This window comes from Xenopus laevis, chromosome 5L (genome assembly GCF_017654675.1).
Source record: "Xenopus laevis strain J_2021 chromosome 5L, Xenopus_laevis_v10.1, whole genome shotgun sequence".
Lineage (NCBI taxonomy): Eukaryota > Metazoa > Chordata > Amphibia > Anura > Pipidae > Xenopus > Xenopus laevis.
Genome location: NC_054379.1, coordinates 169,873,981 through 169,890,063, shown reverse-complemented (window position 1 = coordinate 169,890,063; position 16,083 = coordinate 169,873,981). Strand labels below are relative to the sequence as shown.

General features: G+C 48.2%; 1 protein-coding gene across 3 annotated transcripts; it reads left to right on the top strand.

Annotated features, from left to right (window-relative positions):
• Positions 1-3,655: 3,655 nt before the first annotated feature.
• MGC130936 (uncharacterized protein) lies at positions 3,656-15,834 on the top strand. 3 transcript variants are annotated; one of them, XM_018262104.2, is made up of 10 exons: positions 3,660-4,335; positions 6,193-6,335; positions 7,054-7,166; positions 10,053-10,167; positions 10,258-10,330; positions 10,825-10,896; positions 11,155-11,231; positions 11,737-11,786; positions 13,232-13,260; positions 14,077-15,834. In XM_018262104.2, the coding sequence occupies exons 1-10, from the start codon at positions 4,251-4,253 to the stop codon at positions 14,094-14,096; spliced, it is 777 nt and encodes a 258-aa protein (XP_018117593.1). In that variant the 5' UTR covers positions 3,660-4,250; the 3' UTR covers positions 14,097-15,834. The 3 variants fall into 3 exon arrangements, with proteins under 3 accessions (XP_041418253.1, XP_018117593.1, NP_001089706.1); XM_041562319.1 differs by lacking the exon at positions 14,077-15,834 and having other exon boundaries at positions 3,656-4,335; positions 13,232-14,070; NM_001096237.1 differs by lacking the exon at positions 13,232-13,260 and having other exon boundaries at positions 4,060-4,335; positions 14,077-14,215.
• The last annotated feature ends 249 nt before the right edge of the window (positions 15,835-16,083 follow it).

The window sequence follows — 16,083 nt, the reverse complement described above, 5'->3', positions numbered from 1 at the left end:
TGCGAAATCACAAAAACTGGAAAGACGGGCACAGTAGTGCAAGATTTTAGCGTTCAGGAAAGGGCACGGGCAGAACAAACATATTGCGAATAAATATGCATTACGTGAACTTTATAAATGACCCCCAAAGACTTTTTAACTGCAACCGGGCCTGAAAAATGTTGTGAATCTACCCAATAAAGGGGTGCAGCTAAAAACTACTGCTCTTTTACTCATAGGACAAAGGGGTTCTATTGGGGTGGGTGCAAGTTAGAATATACGTAAGGGAACAATAGGAGGGGAGGGGCTTCAGAGTAGGGTGGGATATTTGTGGCAGCACTAATCTTAGGGGGCAGAGGTTGATCTGACCTCCCAGACACATCAGCACCCACACGGGGTGGATTTAGATGCAGAAATTATAGGCGGGTGCATGTCTAAAGGGGAAGCAGACCCTGCAGTTGCAGGAAGGGCCAGGAGTGTAGAGGGACCAGTGAGATCCCAACAAATGAGCAATTTAGAATAGGTCAAATTACCAATATTTTGGGGTCCTAAATCATACCTCCCAACATTTTGGAAATTTGGCAGGTTATGAAAGTTTGAACATATTTCTGTGTTTTTTTTTTTTATTACAGTTTTGCTAATGAAGGTGTGAGTCTAACTTCTCCCAAGAGACCTGTTATCTTATATTGTTACAACTACTTATTTGCTAATCTCAAAATTGTTACAAAAGTATCTTATCTGAGACTGTTCTGGGCTCTCTCCAAAAGTCAATTAAAGTAGAAACATTGTTTCTTTTTCTGCCTGTTCAGTGCAGAGAAAGTCAGGTTTTTTTCAGTACAAACGAGGGACTGCAGGTTGAGCTTTTCAAAAGAGGAACTGAAAACAGGACAGGTGGGAGGTGTGCCTAAATTGGCCCTGTATCTAGTTATACCACTCACAAGACTTTAATGGTGGCAGATTGGCCTTTTCTATAGCAGCAGTGAATACATGTACCATGGGCAAGTGTGGTTTAATGAATAGCGAGCCAGCTTTTCCAATTATTATTTTTCTGTCTTAAAAAAAAAAAAAGGTGGGGGGGGGGGTGAATTCCTTCCTGACTCCAAGATGCAATGGGACCAGTCCCTGGATCAACTTGTACTATGATCTATCTCCCATATCCCTGTATTCCCTCACTTGCTAAACACCATCCAACACCTTCTTATACCTATCTAATGTATCAGCCTGTACCCCTGATTCACTTCCCAGCTCTCCCTGTAACACCCCTTTCCCTCCTCTAATCTCATTGGCTCCCTCCTGTCTGCTGGGAGGAGCTACTGGTGAATAAAGCATCCGACCCTTCCTTGTACCTATCTAATGTATCAGCCTGTACCCCTGATTCACTTCCCAGCTCTCCCTGTAACACCCCTTTCCCTCCTCTAATCTCATTGGCTCCCTCCTGTCTGCTGGGAGGAGCTACTGGTGAATAAAGCATCCGACCCTTCCTTGTACCTATCTAATGTATCAGCCTGTACCACTGATTCACTTCCCAGCTCTCCCTGTAACACCCCTTTCCCTCCTCTAATCTCATTGGCTCCCTCCTGTCTGCTGGGAGGAGCTACTGGTGAATAAAGCATCCGACCCTTCCTTGTACCTATCTAATGTATCAGCCTGTACCACTGATTCACTTCCCAGCTCTCCCTGTAACACCCCTTTCCCTCCTCTAATCTCATTGGCTCCCTCCTGTCTGCTGGGAGGAGCTACTGGTGAATAAAGCATCCGACCCTTCCTTGTACCTATCTAATGTATCAGCCTGTACCCCTGATTCACTTCCCAGCTCTCCCTGTAACACCCCTTTCCCTCCTCTAATCTCATTGGCTCCCTCCTGTCTGCTGGGAGGAGCTACTGGTGAATAAAGCATCCGACCCTTCCTTGTACCTATCTAATGTATCAGCCTGTACCACTGATTCACTTCCCAGCTCTCCCTGTAACACCCCTTTCCCTCCTCTAATCTCATTGGCTCCCTCCTGTCTGCTGGGAGGAGCTACTGGTGAATAAAGCATCCGACCCTTCCTTGTACCTATCTAATGTATCAGCCTGTACCCCTGATTCACTTCCCAGCTCTCCCTGTAACACCCATTTCCCCCCTCTAATCTCATTGGCTCCCTCCTGTCTGCTGGGAGGAGCTACTGATAAATAAAGCATTAGAGAGATTATTATATGATCCCCTTATATATTTATACATAGTTATCATATCTCCCCTTAAGCGCCTCTTCTCCAGAGTGAACATCCCCAATTTGGCCAGTCTTTCCTCATAGCTAAGATTTCCCCTTTACCAGCTTAGTTGCCCTTCTCTGTCCCCTCTCTAATACAATAATGTCCTGTTTGAGTGATGGAGACCAAAACTGTAGGGCATATTCTAGATGGGGCCTTACCAGTGCTCTATACAGTGGGACCCCCTCCTCCCGTGACTCTCTGCCCCATTTAATACAACTCAAGACCTTATTTGCCCTTGATGTTGCTGACTGGCATTACTTGCTACAGACAAGTTTATTATCTACAAGGACTCCAAGCTCCGTCTCCATTATGGATTTGCCTAGTGCAGTCCCATTAAGGGTATAAGTGGATATTGTTACATCCCAGGTGCAGGACTTTACATTTATCAACATTGAATCTCATTTGCCACTTAGCTGCCCAGATTGCCAGTTAGTCAAGATCCTGTTGCAAGTGCCACATCCTGGATGGAATTAATTGGGCTGCATGTGTCTGTGTTTTAATACTCGCCCTCCCAACTGGGCTGTTTTTCATGGGAAAGTACCAATTTTGACAGCTCAGCCCGCAGTCCTGGATTGTTAGTGAAATGTTCCAACTCTCTCATTGATCTCCCGCACTGAACAGCCAGAAAAAGATACAATGTTTCTAACTTGGCTTTTGCCAGAGAGTCCAGAACAGCCACCAGGTGCACTTAGATACTTTTGTAACAATGTAAGATCAGCAAAGAAGCAATTGTAACAGTTTAAAGGAACAGTTCAGTGTGAAAATAAAAACTGGGTAAATAAATAGGCTGTGCAAAATAAATAATGTATCTAATATAGTTAGTTAGGCAAAAATGTAATGTATAAAGGCTGGAGTGAGTGGATGTGTAACATAATAGCCAGAACACTACTTCCTGCTTTTCAGCTCTCTAACTCTGAGTTAGTCAGTGACTATAAGGGGGGCCACATGGGACATAACTGTTCAGTGAGTTTGTAATTGATCCTCAGCATTCAGCTCAGATTCAAAAGCAACAGTTATGTCCCATGTGACCCCCCTCAAGTCTCTGATTGGTTACTGCCTGGTAACCAATCAGTGGAAAGCAAGAGAGCTGAAAAGCAGGAAGTAGTGTTCTGGCTATTATGTTACACATCCACTCACTCCAGCCTTTATACATTACATTTTTGCCTAACTAACTATATTAGATACATTATTTATTTTGCACAGCCTATTTATTTACCCATTTTTTATTTTTACACTGAACTGTTCCTTTAAGATAAGCAGGTCTCTTGGGGAAACTGTGAGTTGCAGCTTAAAGGGCAATTGACCTTCATTAGCAAAACTGTAATAACATGAAAACTACAGAAATGTGTTCAAACTTTCATTACCTGCCAAACAGTGTGAAATGGACATGGTAATTAGGGGTGGGGCCATGTCAGTAGTAAGAAGCTGTAGGGAGGTGTGTCTGTCTGACACCAGACAGGTGTAACATGGAGGCAGGGGAGGGTCACTGACTGAGGCTCAGGGTTACTTGGGCTGGAGCTGTGGGTTTGTGTTGTTCTGTGAGGAAAGGACAAACTGTATATACAGTCCCAGGAAGTGAAATAGAGGAGCCGCAGGGGATTGTGGGAGAGGGCGTGCCCAGGAGAGGGCGGTTGCCAAGCGACGGGCTCAGTGACAGGAAGTGGAACTAATGAGCAGCTTCAAGATAAGCCTAAAATAATTTTGCTGTGGGTCCCAATCACTGTTATATCTGAGCCTTCCCACAGGCCACACCCCGGCCCCAGCATCCCTTCTTTTTTTTTTTCTCCTCCGTTGCTATAGCAACTGCTCTTCTATTCCCTGGCGAATGCCGCGCCTCTAACCCTCCCCAGTGGGCGTGTCCCAGAAACCCCATTCACAGTTCCGCCCACTCCTTAGCAGTGTCCCTATCCGCTCCCTGCGACCAGTAGGCGTGTTGCTCCCCTCTCACTGTTCCCCCATCATAGTGGGCGTGGCTTCCAGTCCCGCCTTCCAGCGGGCGTGTCTTAGAGACTGGTGTCATGGATGCGCTGAGATCTGCCGGGAGAGCGATCCTGAGGAGCCCGAGTATCGCCCGACACAACCGGCGTCTCCCGCGGCACCAAAGTGAGAGCCAGGGGGTGGCTGGGTGCGTGGGGTGGTGGAAGTGTCATTAGTAATAGGCGCCCCTGTGAGGAGATGATGTAGGGCCCCTGTGTGGAGATAATTTAAGGCCCCTGTGAGGAGATGATGTAGGGCCCCCGTGAGGAGATGATGTAGGGCCCCTGTGAGGAGATGATGTAGGGCCCCGTGAGGAGATAATTTAAGGCCCCTGTGAGGAGATGATGTAGGGCCCCCGTGAGGAGATGATGTAGGGCCCCCGTGTGGAGATAATTTAAGGCCCCTGTGAGGAGACAATGTAGGGCCCCTGTGAGGAGATGATGTAGGGCCCCTGTGAGGAGATGATGTAGGGCCCCTGTGAGGAGATAATGTAGGGCCCCCGTGAGGAGATAATGTAGGGCCCCTGTGAGGAGATGTAGGGCCCCCGTGAGGAGATGATGTAGGGCCCCCGTGAGGAGATGATGTAGGGCCCCTGTGAGGAGATGTAGGGCCCCTGTGAGGAGATGATGTAGGGCCCCTGTGAGGAGATGATGTAGGGACCCGTGAGGAGATAATGTAGGGCCCCTGTGAGGAGATGATGTAGGGCCCCTGTGAGGAGATGATGTAGGGCCCCCGTGAGGAGATGATGTAGGGCCCCTGTGAGGAGATGTAGGGCCCCTGTGAGGAGATGATGTAGGGCCCCCGTGAGGAGATAATGTAGGGCCCCTGTGAGGAGATGATGTAGGGCCCCTGTGAGGAGATGATGTAGGGCCCCCGTGAGGAGATGATGTAGGGCCCCTGTGAGGAGATGATGTAGGGCCCCTGTGAGGAGATAATGTAGGGCCCCTGTGAGGAGATAATGTAGGGCCCCTGTGAGGAGATGATGTAGGGACCCGTGAGGAGATAATGTAGGGCCCCTGTGAGGAGATGATGTAGGGCCCCTGTGAGGAGATGATGTAGGGCCCCCGTGAGGAGATGATGTAGGGCCCCTGTGAGGAGATGTAGGGCCCCTGTGAGGAGATGATGTAGGGCCCCTGTGAGGAGATGATGTAGGGCCCCTGTGAGGAGATAATGTAGGGCCCCTGTGAGGAGATAATGTAGGGCCCCTGTGAGGAGATGATGTAGGGACCCGTGAGGAGATAATGTAGGGCCCCTGTGAGGAGATGATGTAGGGCCCCTGTGAGGAGATGATGTAGGGACCCGTGAGGAGATAATGTAGGGCCCCTGTGAGGAGATGATGGTAAAAGGGCCCCTGTGAGGAGATGATGTAGGGCCCCTGTGAGGAGATGATGTAGGGCCCCTGTGAGGAGATAATGTAGGGCCCCTGTGAGGAGATGATGTAGGGCCCCTGTGAGGAGATGATGTAGGGACCCGTGAGGAGATAATGTAGGGCCCCTGTGAGGAGATGATGTAGGGCCCCTGTGAGGAGATAATTTAAGGCCCCTGTGAGGAGATAATGTAGGGCCCCTGTGAGGAGATGATGTAGGGCCCCTGTGAGGAGATAATTTAAGGCCCCTGTGAGGAGATAATGTAGGGACCCGTGAGGAGATGATGTAGGGCCCCTGTGAGGAGACAATGTATGGCCCCTCCTGAACTGCTGTCACTGATCCTGAAGCCTCTTTGTACCTGCCCGGGGCCCCTATAGGGAATTTAGTTTCCCTTGAGGTAACTGTGTCTTACTCTACAGACACGGCCCTTATATCTGTCTGTCCTGCGTCTCACATCACTCACTCTCCCCTCGTGTGCCCTCCCACCAGTCCAGGGGCCCCATACAGAGAGCCACAATCAGCTGAAAATGTCTTCACTGCCCAATTGTGTGTCCTGAGGCTGCTTTCTGTGGAAATGGGGTTCAGGAGGGGTTTCTAGTCGTTCTTTATATTTCAGAGCTCCCAGAGAACTGGACGGACAGCAAGGAGACCCTCTTGGAGGGGGTGGTCTTCCATCTGAAGTACCTGGGCATGACTCTGGTGGAGAAACCCAAAGGAGAAGACATGGCAGCGGCAGCTATCCGCCGGATCATTGTCATGGTAACAAGACTCACTCTTAGAACTTGCACCTTCCCCTTTAATAACCTGAGCTACTTATCCCAGTGCCAGCCCCAGAGAGAGAGAGAGAGACCACTTACCTCCAGCTCTTGTTAGGGATGTGCCTGTGTAGGTGCCATTACTGTTTATTCCATTGTTTTATTATGGCAACTCCCTGTACCCCTGCTGTAGGGTGCCCAGGAATCCCCCAGTGTTTATGTAAATGACCATTATGCCACATGAGTTAATCAATATAATCATTGATCAATATAATTAGGGATGCACCGAATCCACTATTTTGGACTCGGCCGAACCCCCGAATCCTTTGTGAAAGATTCGGCCGAATACCAAACCAAATCCAAACCCTAATTTGCATATGCAAATTAGGGCTGGGAAGGGGAAAACATTTTTTACTTTCTTGTTTTCTTACAAAAAGTCATGTGATTTCCTTCCCGCCCCTAATTTGCGTATGCAAATTAGGATTCCGTTCGGCCGGGCAGAAGGATTCGGGCAAATCCGAATCCTGCTGAAAAAGGCCGAATCCCGAACCGAATCCTGGATTAGGTGCATCCCTAAATATAATGATTATTCAATATAATCATTGATCAATATAATGATTAATCAATAGCATTAATCAATATAATCATTAATCAATATAATCATTAATCAATATAATCATTGGCACAGAAGGGCAGTATTTAACTCCTTGCTCTCTCCCCAGGCCCGCAGCAGTGCCAAGAAACTCCAGAAGGTCATTGTGACTGTGACTCCCGGTGGGATCTCCCTACAAGATTCAGAGACCAGTCAGCTGATAGACAACGTGTCCATATACAGGTGTGGGACCCCCTGCGCCCCCCCCTTACCGCCTCCTTACCCCTGTAGCACATGGCAGTGCCCACTGGATCAGATTAGTGTGTGAGATACAGTGTGGGAATCTATATCCAATACTCAATACCTGTCTCACCACCTGTAGGTTCTCTCCTCCTTACCCTCTACCTGTCTCACCACCTGTAGGATCTCTCCTCCTTACCCTCTACCTGTCTCACCACCTGTAGGTTCTCTCTTCCTTACCCTCTACCTGTCTCACCACCTCTAGGATCTCTCCTCCTTACCCTCTACCTGTCTCACCACCTGTAGGTTCTCTCCTCCTTACCCTCTACCTGTCTCACCACCTGTAGGATCGCTCCTCCTTACCCTCTACCTGTCTCACCACCTGTAGGTTCTCTCCTCCTTACCCTCTACCTGTCTCACCACCTGTAGGATCTCTCCTCCTTACCCTCTACCTGTCTCACCACCTGTAGGTTCTCTCCTCCTTACCCTCTACCTGTCTCATCACCTGTAGGATCTCTCCTCCTTACCCTCTACCTGTCTCACCACCTGTAGGATCTCTCCTCCTTACCCTCTACCTGTCTCACCACCTGTAGGATCTCTCCTCCTTACCCTCTACCTGTCTCACCACCTGTAGGTTCTCTCCTCCTTACCCTCTACCTGTCTCATCACCTGTAGGATCTCTCCTCCTTACCCTCTACCTGTCTCACCACCTGTAGGATCTCTCCTCCTTACCCTCTACCTGTCTCACCACCTGTAGGTTCTCTCCTCCTTACCCTCTACCTGTCTCACCACCTGTAGGATCTCTCCTCCTTACCCTCTACCTGTCTCACCACCTGTAGGTTCTCTCCTCCTTACCCTCTACCTGTCTCACCACCTGTAGGTTCTCTCCTCCTTACCCTCTACCTGTCTCACCACCTGTAGGATCTCTCCTCCTTACCCTCTACCTGTCTCACCACCTGTAGGTTCTCTCCTCCTTACCCTCTACCTGTCTCACCACCTGTAGGTTCTCTCCTCCTTACCCTTTACCTGTCTCACCACCTGTAGGTTCTCTCCTCCTTACCCTCTACCTGTCTCACCACCTGTAGTTTCTCTCCTCCTTACCCTCTACCTGTCTTACCACCTGTAGGTTCTCTCCTCCTTACCCTCTACCTGTCTTACCACCTGTAGGTTCTCTCCTCCTTACCCTCTACCTGTCTCACCACCTGTAGGTTCTCTCCTCCTTACCCTCTACCTGTCTCACCACCTGTAGGATCTCTCCTCCTTACCCTCTACCTGTCTCACCACCTGTAGGTTCTCTCCTCCTTACCCTCTACCTGTCTCACCACCTGTAGGTTCTCTCCTCCTTACCCTCTACCTGTCTCACCACCTGTAGGATCTCTCCTCCTTACCCTCTACCTGTCTCACCACCTGTAGGTTCTCTCCTCCTTACCCTCTACCTGTCTCACCACCTGTAGGTTCTCTCCTCCTTACCCTTTACCTGTCTCACCACCTGTAGGTTCTCTCCTCCTTACCCTCTACCTGTCTCACCACCTGTAGTTTCTCTCCTCCTTACCCTCTACCTGTCTTACCACCTGTAGGTTCTCTCCTCCTTACCCTCTACCTGTCTTACCACCTGTAGGTTCTCTCCTCCTTACCCTCTACCTGTCTTACCACCTGTAGGTTCTCTCCTCCTTACCCTCTACCTGTCTCACCACCTGTAGGATCTCTCCTCCTTACCCTCTACCTGTCTCACCACCTGTAGGATCTCTCCTCCTTACCCTCTACCTGTCTCACCACCTGTAGGTTCTCTCCTCCTTACCCTCTACCTGTCTCACCACCTGTAGGATCTCTCCTCCTTACCCTCTACCTGTCTCACCACCTGTAGGTTCTCTCCTCCTTACCCTCTACCTGTCTCACCACCTGTAGGATCTCTCCTCCTTACCCTCTACCTGTCTCACCACCTGTAGGTTCTCTCCTCCTTACCCTCTACCTGTCTCACCACGTGTAGGTTCTCTCCTCCTTACCCTTTACCTGTCTCAACACCTGTAGGTTCTCTCCTTCTTACCTTCTACCTGTCTCAACACCTGTAGGATCTCTCTTCCTTACTCTCTACCTGTCTCACCACCTGTAGGATCTCTCCTCCTTACCCTCTACCTGTCTCACCACCTGTAGGATCTCTCCTCCTTACCCTCTACCTGTCTCACCACCTGTAGGTTCTCTCCTCCTTACCCTCTACCTGTCTCACCACCTGTAGGATCTCTCCTCCTTACCCTCTACCTGTCTCACCACCTGTAGGTTCTCTCCTCCTTACCCTCTACCTGTCTCATCACCTGTAGGATCTCTCCTCCTTACCCTCTACCTGTCTCACCACCTGTAGGATCTCTCCTCCTTACCCTCTACCTGTCTCACCACCTGTAGGTTCTCTCCTCCTTACCCTCTACCTGTCTCACCACCTGTAGGATCTCTCCTCCTTACCCTCTACCTGTCTCACCACCTGTAGGTTCTCTCCTCCTTACCCTCTACCTGTCTCATCACCTGTAGGATCTCTCCTCCTTACCCTCTACCTGTCTCACCACCTGTAGGATCTCTCCTCCTTACCCTCTACCTGTCTCACCACCTGTAGGTTCTCTCCTCCTTACCCTCTACCTGTCTCACCACCTGTAGGATCTCTCCTCCTTACCCTCTACCTGTCTCACCACCTGTAGGTTCTCTCCTCCTTACCCTCTACCTGTCTCATCACCTGTAGGATCTCTCCTCCTTACCCTCTACCTGTCTCACCACCTGTAGGATCTCTCCTCCTTACCCTCTACCTGTCTCACCACCTGTAGGATCTCTCCTCCTTACTCTCTACCTGTCTCACCACCTGTAGGATCTCTCTTCCTTACTCTCTACCTGTCTCACCACCTATAGAATCTCCTACTGTAGCACGGATAAGGTGCAAGACAAGGTGTTTGCCTACGTAGCCCAGAATCAGGCCAGTGAGTCACTGGAGTGCCACGCCTTCCTTTGCCCAAAGAAGAAGTTGGTAGGTGGCACAACATGGGGGGTTGTCTATGCACTAATGGAGGCACCAGAACCTGACCCATTACCCATAATCTCCTTATGTCTCTTCCAGGCACAGGCAGTGACTCTCACTGTGGCTCAGGCATTTAAAGTGGCTCTGGACTTGTGGGAATCTGCCCAGGAAAGTAAGTCCATAGCCCAATGGGGGGGGGGGGGTATCTTCTCTATGTCTAAAGGGGTGGTTCACCTTTAAGGTAACTTTAAGTATGTCATAGAACGGCCAATTCTAAGCAACTTTTCATTTGGTTTTCATTATTTGTTATAATTTTATAGTTATTTACCTTTACCTGACTCTTTCCAGCAAATGGGAGGGGTCACTGACCCCATCTAAAAAAACAAATTCTCTGTAAGGCTACAAAAATATTGTTATTGTTACTTTTTATTCCTCATCTTTCTATTCAGTCCTCTCCTATTCATATTCCAGTCTCTTAATCAAATCAATGTATGGTTGCTAGGGGAATTCGGACCCTAGCTACCAGCTAAATGCAAAATAAAGAGTTGCTGAATAAAAAGCTAAACAACTCAAAAAACGTAACCAATCTGATTGGCTCTCCTGGGGGATAGATTTGGGAGTGTCTGCCCTATTTGCCCCTTGCCTTAAAATGTTTTTTGCCCCTAGGAAAGGAGCATCCCTCCCCATGTCGTGTGTCAGAGACAACTGCGCTACCCAACACCCCCGGGGCACAGGCAGGTAGGTACACTCAGACTCTGGGCAGAATGTTATGGGAGGGGCAGTTTATATTTCTCACAGTTTGCTTGTCGCCTCTGCACCCCCATTATTTGGTATACTTTTGGGCCTGTTCTCTATAGGAATGAGCATAATCCTACCTATAGGCTGGTAAGGGATGCTGGGATTTGTAGTTTGAAAAGGCCATGTGCTCAGTACCTGCTCAGTACCATGGCAACAGGCTTTCCTACAGTCTCTAACTGAGTCACCATCACATTGCAGGTGGGGCAAATGGCAGTTTTTGCTCCTCAGTCTCCTCACACACGTGGGATGGGCACCTTCAGCCAATGGAATCCAAGGTACAGCTGAGCATGCTGGGATATTTGGGAATGTGTCATGTGGTGTGGTTGGGACTAGTGCTGATGGGGCATGTAATATGCTTCAGTATATACAGGGTTAAGTGGGCAGGGTTGTGTGTGCTTGATAAAGGGGCTTGCCCCGAAATGTTGCACGTTCGCACAAAATAAACCGCAAGGGGTAACCCTGCACTTTAATTGCCTTGTGTGCCAGTGTATTTCTCCATAACAGGGTTGTGTGTGGGCCCAGACTTGACTCAGAGGGAGGAGGCGGAGCTGACTTGTTCTTAGAGGAGGAGCCAAGTGTACAGTGTCTATGGGAGAAGGTGGGGTGTAGTTGCTTTGGGAGATGGGGTGGACCTGTGGAAAAAAGGGGGGTCAGTTAGTATAGGTGAGAGTGGCTGGAGAAGGGGGTTTTGGCCAGAGTCTTGGTGTATGAGGCAGTTTGGGGCATTGGGTACTATGGGAGGGTCACAGCACTCACATAGACTGGTCTGTTCCCTGCCAGGAGGAGGAAGATGAGGATGATCTTATTGCTTTGGATGAAGCCTTCTCCAGGTAAGTTCCTTGTGTTCCACACTTATTGCTGCACAATAGATCTCCATGGAGGGGGGTAACTTTGCTCCAGGTGCTTCTTACTCACCATTCATGGAGGAGCATTGCTGGGAGTGTTCGGGGGGCTCTGGCAAAGACAGGCAGCTTTTTATGCTTTCCTTCATCCACATTTTGAGGTTTCACTAATTATCTGCCCAAAATTATCTGGTCTTTATCCCACATCTCTGAAGAGCATTATACATTATACATGGAGAGGGTAATGTTACACGGGAGGGAGCATAATGCTATATGGAGACAGAGTAATGCATTACGGGGAGAGCCTTATGCTATATGGGGACAGCGTAATGTTACACAGGAAGAGTGTAATGTTATACAGGAAGATCATAAGGTTACACGGGGAGAGCCTAATGCTATATGGGGAGAGCGTAATGTTACACGGTGAAAGCATAATGTTATACGGGAGAGCGTATTGTTACACAGGGAGAGTAATGTTATATGAGGAGAGCGTAATGCTATTCAGGGGAGCGTAATGTTATACGGGAAAAGTGTAATGTTACACAGGGAGAGTGTAATGTTACACGGGGAGAGCGTAATGTTACACAGGGAGAGTGTAATGTTACACGGGGAGAGCGTAATGTTACACGGGGAGAGCGTAATGTTACACGGGGAGAGCGTAATGTTACACGGGGAGAGCGTAATGTTACACGGGGAGAGCGTAATGTTACACGGGGAGAGCTTACTGTTACACAGGGAGAGCTTAATGCTATTCGATTCGGGAGAGCGTAATGCTACACTGGAAAAGTAATGTTACATAGGGAGAGAGTAATGTTATATGGGGAGAACGTAATGTTACACGGGGAGAGAGTAATATTATATTGGAGAGCATAATGTTACACGGGGAGAGCGGAATGTTATACAGGGAGAGCGTAATGTTACACAATGATAGTGTAATGTTATACGAGGAGAGCGTAATGCTATTTGGGAGAGCGTAATGCTACACAGGAAAAGTGTAATGTTACACGAGGAGAATGTAATGTTACATGGGGAGCATAGCATCATGTTATACGGGGAGAGCACTTACAAACCATTTAGTCTTTTGGCCCAACTTATAGTGACCAGAAGTACTGACTGTTCTTGTTTTGTTTGCACGTCTTGGTAAGAGCATGTAAGTACCACTGTCCCTGTGGCTCCCATTGGTCAGCTGTCCCTGCTCCTCCCCACTAATCACATGGTCATCCGGAATACTCATGCCTATTGGTCAGCTGTCCATACATTTTCCTTTTTCCCCATTGGACAACCTCTGTACCCCTGACCTGGTTACTATCCTTGGTATGGTGCCCTCCTTGCCTCCCCATTACTTTTATGCCCCAAACCAATTGCCCCTTATGCTGATAACAATGTGTCTCTGCCTCTCTTTTCTTATTGTGCTTTGTGTCTGTTCCACGCAGCCTGGAGGAGGATGGTGCCAACACAAAGGGTAACATTGGGCATCAGATATTCACCTTCATTGTCCCAATCATGTCACCCCCACTTATGTCTGGAGTCTCTCTCTCTGTGCATCATTAGCAGTGGGAGTAGTGCAACTGAGAGAGTTCTTCCGAAATCTGTCATCTGAGACCCCACTGCCTTCCTCTCTCTCTCTCTCTCTCTCTCTGTTCTTTCCCACTCTGTTTCTCTGACACTTTCATTCAAAACTCTCCTGTCTTACATTTATGGTTTTTTTGCCCCCCAAGTCTCCCCTTGAATCTCTTTTTTCTGTCATCTGCCTTTGTTCTGTCCATTTCCACTGCCCTTCCCTTTCCTGATTTCTCTACTTCTCTAACTGGTTATTGTATCAGCCCAAACTTATTGTTTTGTTTCCTCCTCAACTCCTCCCTTCTTCCCACCTTCTTCCCACCTTCTGTTCTCACCTTCTTCCATGACTTCTTTTTAACTTCTCCCTGCCTGTTGCCTTCTCTGCTGTTCATCTCTCTGTGCCTCCCCTCTGCCTCCTTTTCTCACCTCTAAATGTTTCTTTATTGGGAATAATTTGCCCTCATGTTCGTTCTTTTCCTGCTTCTTCTCTTATCTCTCTTGCTCATCTTTCTTGAGCTTCTGTTATATCTGACAACAATCTGTTTCACATTCCTCCATTCTTACAGAATCAGCCTCCAGGCCTCTACCCTTAACCTTGTGTATTTTTACACCTGCCTCCCACAGCTCTGATCTCCTTGTCCAAACCCCCCCCCCCCATTACATTTGCACCCATGTCGACACCTCTGCCTAAAGTACATTTTTGGTTTTTACATTTCAGACTGGCTCCACGCGCAGTGACATTGGGCCTCTGTTGGGGACGTACCTGGTGGGGGGAGATGGTTCCCAGCCCAGGGCAGGTTCAGCAAGGAATTTACTTGAATTAAATCTGGTAGCTATTAATGTGGTACCTTGTCCAATCTGATGTCTCCTCCCAGTGAATCGTTGTGTGTCAGTTCAGCTTTTGGTTGGCTCCTGGTGTCCTTTTTTACGTTGCAATTGAGAGAGCAGAGCTTTCACCTCCCGACCCTCCAAGGCTACATGGGGAATATCAGTAATATTTTATGTCCCTCTTCCATATCTCACAGTGTGACTCTTTGCTCTCTCTCTTCCTCCTGAGAGTTCATATGTGTTTGTGCCAGAGAACAGCAAGCTCCCAACCCAAGTTGTGTCTATTGTGTCATTCACTAATTCAGTCTGTCCTTTGCCTTCATCAACCACATTTTAATTCAGTGGAGACGAGCTCTCATCTACTGACATTAGACTTCTCAGCTCTGTGTTGGAGACCTCACTAGAGCACATGCCTCCTGACCTGGAACACAGCTCTCATCTACTGATGTTAAGACTTCTCAGCCCCGTGTTGGAGACCTCACTAGGGCACATGACTTCTGGCTTTATCACCTACTCATCTACTAATGTTCAGCTCCTCAGCTGTGTGCTGGAGACCTCATTCACAACTCCCTGGTCTGGAAGGAGCTGTCATCTGGTATTTTGAGGCTGGAGTAAAGCCTTTGCCCATCTCACACTCCTCTAACCTGGAGCAGAGCTCTCACTTCTGTCTCAGACTTAACTGAGCAGCAGGAACATTAATGCCTAATCTCAGGCCCCTCTGCAGACTATTGGTTTACTCAAGTGTCTCTGAACTTGGACAAATTTCTCACTTTAGCCTCTAATCACACCTCTAATATTGGGCTTCTCTGGGCTAGAGTAAAGCTCTTACTTGATTATAATATGCGTCCATGGACTGCAATAGGACTGGCAGCTGTCACCATCTAAACACAGATTACTGACCTTGCTCAGAACTTTCACCACTGCAGGCTTGTCTAAGTTGGGTGGAGCTCTCACCTTCTGCCTGTTGGCTCCAGTGGAACAGAGTGCTCACCTGGTAAATTCAGTCTCCTTGGCACTGGTGTGAAGACCTCACTTCCAAAATTCAGGCTCGTCTGGGCTTGATTAGATATTCAACCTGTTCTATCCAGTCTCCTCTTAGGTAGAGCAGAGCTTTCACCTTGCCTCAGGCCATGGTGTCTTCAAGCTCCTCTGAATGGAAATAGTTGATTCTTGTGGTTTGGAGGATCTAGCCATCATACAGGCAGGACTTACAAATAAGTTTACATTTCTGGAAAGAGTTCCTCTTAAAAATGAACTGAATTGTGGGTGTTTTGTACCTTAGTTTGCCCCATTCTCAGTTTACTCAGGGGGCACCTTTCAGACAAAAAGCTGTTTGTTGTATCTGTGGTGGATATAGAATAGGGGAAAGGACATATCTGTTCCATATTAACTTTGTGTTTGGGCAGGTTGGCCCATTCTCTTCCTAGACTCATCCACACTGTTTTCTGTATATGCAGATTATCTCTTTAGGTCTGGGCATTCCATAAACCATTTAATGCACTTGATACAAACACACCCATCCCCCCAGGTATCCAAGGGTCCCCCTTTTCTGCAGTGGTGCTATTGGTTTCTATGTAGGAGACCTGACTTGTTTTATACTGATTGTAACCATATGCTGCTAATTTTGCCATAAAAGATTTGTTCTCTACTTACATTCCTCTATGCGTCTTTTGTTTGCACGTGCCCCTCAGGGCAGGACATGTTGGGGGAGAGGACAGATGATATGATGGTTTTGCATTTATTTAGGGAAGAGATTATAAGACTTTTTGGTTCAATATCTGTAATAGTTGGTCAAGGTCCCTTTTGCTCATAACAAGTTTGCAGACCTTCATTGACCATGCACTCAGTGCTAAGAACCTCCCAAACAGCAAATATATGTTCAGAACCAGGTCCCACC

Bases quoted from the DNA above. Each gene is read 5' to 3' on its own strand.
- MGC130936 (XM_041562319.1), top strand. From the start codon at position 4,251: ATGGATGCGCTGAGATCTGCCGGGAGAGCGATCCTGAGGAGCCCGAGT. The intron at 4,336-6,192 runs GTGAGAGCCAGG...TTTATATTTCAG, and splicing joins GCGTCTCCCGCGGCACCAAA to AGCTCCCAGAGAACTGGACG. The intron at 7,167-10,052 runs GTGTGGGACCCC...CACCACCTATAG, and splicing joins GACAACGTGTCCATATACAG to AATCTCCTACTGTAGCACGG.